Source organism: Sphaeroforma arctica (assembly GCF_001186125.1).
Source record: "Sphaeroforma arctica JP610 unplaced genomic scaffold supercont1.1253, whole genome shotgun sequence".
NCBI classification, from domain to species: Eukaryota; class Ichthyosporea; order Ichthyophonida; genus Sphaeroforma; species Sphaeroforma arctica.
Genome location: NW_014039305.1, coordinates 12670 through 18455, shown reverse-complemented (window position 1 = coordinate 18455; position 5786 = coordinate 12670). Strand labels below are relative to the sequence as shown.

General features: G+C 42.9%; 1 protein-coding gene across 1 annotated transcript; it reads left to right on the top strand.

Moving 5' to 3' along the window:
- Positions 1-163: 163 nt before the first annotated feature.
- On the top strand, positions 164-5419 carry SARC_10449 (hypothetical protein; the record flags this gene model as incomplete). Its single annotated transcript, XM_014295510.1, has 6 exons — positions 164-520; positions 1230-1301; positions 2082-2228; positions 3795-3827; positions 4183-4395; positions 5080-5419. Coding segments are annotated over 6 exons (930 nt in total), but the record flags the coding sequence as incomplete, so codon positions are not given.
- Positions 5420-5786: the final 367 nt, after the last annotated feature.

Genomic DNA, 5786 nt, shown 5'->3' with positions numbered 1-5786 from the left:
AATCCAAGGCAATTGGTTATAAACACCTCTTGTCGCATTCATTGAGGGTATCCCGTGGTTTCGAGTGTGTTCTCTCGTAGTGTACTATGACCATGCAATCCAAAGACAATTGTTTGCCACACCGCCCTCTGATAGAATCCATTCGTTTTCTCTGCCACTTCTAGTGCAAGTAGTAGACGACTCATCAGCAAAATGCCAAGCTCAACTGCAGCAACACGACAAGCAACAGCAGGCGCAGCAACTGCAACTGCAACAGGAAGTACAGTCGCTCAGACAGCAACTACTGCAACAGCAGCAACACGCGCAGCAGATCCTCCAGATGACCCCCGGACAGCCCACATGTGACCGGCATGGCTGCATTCGCCCAGAATACGAGGAGTACCATGGAGGGCAGTTCAAACCAGGCAGCATGCTGTACGGAGGAGGGATTCAATACCCAACGGACATCTGCAAGCAAGCCCACGACAACGAACCTCGCATGACCCTGATGATGGCGTCTGAGATCCAGACGCTGTTTAGGGTAGGGCAAGCGATGGCACTAGTGCTGTATGAATGGGTGTAGTCTTGTTGTACGCACTCGCCCTGCACTGATGTAGAATAGTCCTGAGGTCATGTTGGTTATATTGGAGTGACTCGTCAACTACACTTGGGACTTGGTATTAACATTATGTTTATGAATTTGGAATGTATGTTTAGCTTGGGACTTGGTAGTAACATTATGTGTATGAATTTGGAATGTATGTTTAGTTAAGCTACACATGGGACTTAGTATTAACACTATGTGCATGAATTGGGAATGTAAGTTTAGTTAAGCTACACATGGGACTTGGTATTAACATTATGTGCATGAATTGGGAATGTATGTTTAGTTAAGCTACACTTGGAGCTTGGTAGTAACACTATGTGCATGAATTTGGAATGTATGTTCAGTTAAGCTACCATGGGACTTGGTATTAACATTTGTTCTGTATTACGTATGCGGATGTGCATCAATTGGGAGTGTATGTTTAGTCACGTATTGTGTTGACACTCTTTCGATCGCTGAGGAATCGACTGGTCATGAGTGAAGAGTAAGCTATCAGTAGACAATGTGCGAACCTTTTCTGCTACACAGCTGTTGCGGGGTGCAGCTCTAATCGCTATCAGCCTAGTTAAATCACATTCTATTGCTTTAAAGTACATCTCCATGGTCTGCTAATGCGCTGTGCTTGTGCTATTGTGTTCAATAGAGCTACCTGAACAGCAGTGTGGAGTATCTCGAATGGGGCACGGGTGGCAGCACATATCAGTTCTATGACCAGGTATGTGTATTCGTGAGGTAAACCCTAAAACCCTAAGGCTAATCGCTACTGCTGGCTGATGTGCCGTACAGGGGGACTTATCAAGTTAAGTAGAATGCGTGCTATTTGAAGACAGGAACATATGTGTGTGCAAATACTTAATTGCCATGCGTAAGACTATCATGTAGTTACCTTGTGCACAGTGTGTATACTACATGTCAGTAACTCATGTGTGTGCGAATACCTAGTTGCCATGCGTAAGACTATCATGTGGTCACCTTGTGCACAGTGTGTATACTACATGTCAGTAACTCATGTGTGTGCGAATACCTAGTTGCCATGCGTAAGACTATCATGTGGTCACCTTGTGCACAGTGTGTATACTACATGTCAGTAACTCATGTGTGTGCGAATACCTAGTTGCCATGCGTAAGACTATCATGTGGTCACCTTGTGCACAGTGTGTATACTACATGTCAGTAACTCATGTGTGTGCGAATACCTAGTTGCCATGCGTAAGACTATCATGTTGTTACCTTGTGCACTTCTACCCATGAGCTGTTACAGTGTGTGAGAATGTGCATGTATTGTCCAATAATGAGAGGCTCGAAATTTGTCCACCATTCTTATATAGCCATAAATCTGCAATGTATGGGCAGTTCGAGTAGCGTCTAGCCTCACACTATACGTAATTGCAGCGATTGTTGTAGTCTATTCAAGGCCTTATGCGTTACTCTGGAGGTCTAAGTAGGCACGGCGTATCAGAATGTTCAACTCAGCCGACGCACACGCCACCCACAGGTGAAACACATGACGTCTATTGAGAACAACGAGGAGTGGTGCAACATCATGCTCAACACCAGCCACGTGAAATGCGGCCAGTCCACCGGCCAATTGGACTACTTCTGTCCCATGCGCAATGCCCTGTCTGGGCCCTATGGTGTACCGGTATGTGTTGTGCCTTCTATGCCGTTGCGTTGCGTTGTGTTGCGTTACGTTGCGTTGCGTTGCGTTGTGTTGTGTTGCGTTGCGTTTTGTTGCGTAGTGTTGTGTTGCGTTACGTTGGGTATCTCGGCTGTGCTGCGGGCGCTGTTGGAGCGAATGGAGACGTCTATGGTGCACGTGACACACACAAACCCTAAACCCTAAGAGCTGTAGAGTGTTTGTGATTCTTTCAACCTCTTTGGAATGGCATTGTCCATGACTGGTGTCTTCTCGCCAGTTGAGTGTCAGTGTACCGTAGTTTGTTTGTGACACACTGAGCTGTAGAGTGTTTGTGATTCTTTCAACCTCTTTGAAATAGATACATTGCCCATTGCCCATGATGGGTGTCTCCTCGACAGTTGAATCGTGAACCGTAGTTGCAAGTCTTCATAGTGATCGTTTTCACAGCAGCTTCCACAGTTTCTTCACTGGCCTCATTGACGCCAAACCAGGCTGTCTTTCTGATTTCGATTCATGCATCGTGGGGTAATAGCTACAATGCATTAGCGCTTTCTGATCTGCTGAGCTTTGACTCTAAATCGCCTGCGCCTTCCTCGCCCAAACATCGAATAGAATAGAATTGCACTGCTGCGGGGAATGTGTACAATCGCTTTAAGGCTTTCCAAAGATTCACAATTACATAATACGCAAAAGATGTACAAATACACAATACGCAAAATATGTACAAATACATAATACGCAAAAGATGTACAAATACATAATACCCAAAAAGATGTGCAAATACACATAATACCCAAAAGATGTACAAATACATAATACGCAAAAGATGTACAAATACATAATACCCAAAAGATGTACAAATACATAATACCCAAAAGATGTACAAATACACAATGCGCAAAATATGTACAAATACATATTACGCAAAAGATGTCGCATGCTATTCACCTTCGCCATATTCGCACATTGTGCAAAGCGATATATAAGTAAGTGCGCATTTCACTCTCTGCCCCAATGGTTCCTGTTTCCATTACTCACTACATACCAATTCAATGTCTAAACTATGTGCCCCAATAGTTCTTGTTATCATTACACACTACATACCAATTCAATGTTTAAACTCTGTGCCCCAATAGTTCTTGTTACCATTACTCACTGCATACCAATACAATGTTTAAACTCTTTGCCCCAATAGTTCTTGTTATCATTACTCACTACATACCAATTCAATGTTTAAACTCTGTGCCCCAATAGTTCTTGTTACCATTACTCACTGCATACCAATCCAATGTTTAAACTCTGTGCCCCAATAGTTCTTGTTATCATTACTCACTACATACCAATTCAATGTTTAAACTCTGTGCCCCAATAGTTCTTGTTATCATTACTCACTACATACCAATTCAATGTTTAAACTCTGTGCCCCAATGGTTCTTGTTATCATTACTCACTACATACCAATACTTCGTTTCCCATCTTAATACGGTAATGTATCTATCTACTACATTCCACGATCCGGCCTGGTCTTTGCTCAATAATGTAACATGCTTTCTTTCTTTTCCAATTCAGCTCTATGACAGTATAATTTCTTCGCACGCCGAGGTATGTATCTCGTATTGTTTAGAAGTGTTTGTGGAATGTCCAGAGTGTCTATAGTGATAAGCACAGTAGGGGTTAAAACCCCATCAGATTACATACCTACATGCAAAACCTCTTTCGCAGGGAGGCTCGTAAGTAGAATTTCACGTGAATTTTGCTTCAAGGTTGCATGTGGAAGTGTGCTCAATCACCCAACCAGATCCCAGCGGGGCCAGGTCCAAGACTCTCAGACTCTCAGCCTCTTGTGTGTTGTTATTCGTATATACTGTGGCCCTTGCTGCGCATCTTTCGATCGCGCGAGTTGAAGTTATTGCTTCCGTTTGTTCAATTCCACTGTGTGATTGTTTTCAATTAACAGGGCAATCACACCGGCTTCTTCAACTACCACAAATACGTCAACATCCTCGACTACCTGCCCAATGAGTACTATGATGTTATTTTGGTAGATGGACGCTTCCGTGTCGCGTGTGCATTGAAAGCTCTTGCATATGTCAGGCCGAAAACCGGTGTGCTCGCCATCCATGACTATCAGCGACCATGGTACCATGTGGTCGAAAAATACTACGACAAGGTGTGTTCGAAAAATACTACAACAAGGTGTGATCATGCAGTGTTGATGTTCTAGAGCGTCTCAAAGTATTTTCACTACTCCGCCCCGTGAGTTTGGACGGTTCAAGCGAGTAAATTTCCGAGCTCGTGCCGTTTGTATTCTCTTGAACACACTCAATCCATTAAGGACCGCGCTCTTTTGTTAAGGAAGCCCTTGAATGCGCATGGGTGTTGAGAAGTGTACAAGTCTACGTTCCTGTCTTCTTCTCTGCCTCCGTATCTTTTACTACTCACACGGGGGATAGGTGACACCAATTTGCACTTGGCTGCAATCTGTCGTGTATGGTCTAAGGCAGTCTTTTGATCGAGCAAGTGACTACTAGCTAGCCAGTGATAACTAATAATTGTATATACATCATATGCATGGCTCCCACTTTGTATCTCTGGCATGTATTTCGTACGTAAAATTTAATTCCAGGCTCTGTGTATTGCCTGAGAGTCTAGTACGTAAGCTTCATTGTAGTTTGTACCCGTCGAGCATTGAATAGTCGAGTCTCAGTTCACAGGCATGCACCTTGCAATGAAAGATCGTTCATGATTCTCTGTCCAAACATCGCCTGCTCTGCGGAAGTAAGTGAACCTTTGGTCTTAAAATGCAGAATTTATAACTTTTAATTCTACGTACATTGTGTTGCTATATCACCAGATCGAGGAAGTTGTTGGACATGAAACATTCGCCGTCTTCAAACCCAAACCAGACCTTCTAGAGGCTCAATATGACGACTACCTAGAGTACTTGAAGGACTGGCGTTAGTGGTTTTATCGGTGCGAGGTACTGATAATATCTAATTTAGAATCAGATTTGAGTGCTCCATCTTATCAATGTATTTTCCAATGAGTTTGACTCTGGTAGCCTAACTACTTTGACCCTGGTCGCCTAACTACAACTACAATCTAAAAGTTTAACTTGTAGAATTTAGAACATTGATATTGTGTACTATATCAATAAATGCCTAACGATTGTTAACGCGAAATAATCGACGCAGACAATCTACATTGCTGCTATGTTGCTAGATGTTATGCTATGTTGCTAGAAATCAATTTCTTAAGCAGTTGACATACAGTACCCACAATTTGGACCTGCGTTAGCAGATTCTTTGAGCAATGTTGTTGGAAAGTTGTCTTATAAATGCAGCACATCTGCGTAAACGATACTAATGAATCAAATCTGGTAGCAATAAGAATACAGCTCAGTACGAGAGGAACAGGTGTCTCACATATTTGGTATTGGGGGTTGTCTGAAAAGACCCTGATAGACGGGCTTTTTGAATCGGGAGAAAAACTTTGCCCATGTATCCGTGAATGATAATTTCAAATATTAATATCGCTACATCCTCTGTAGTATATACATAT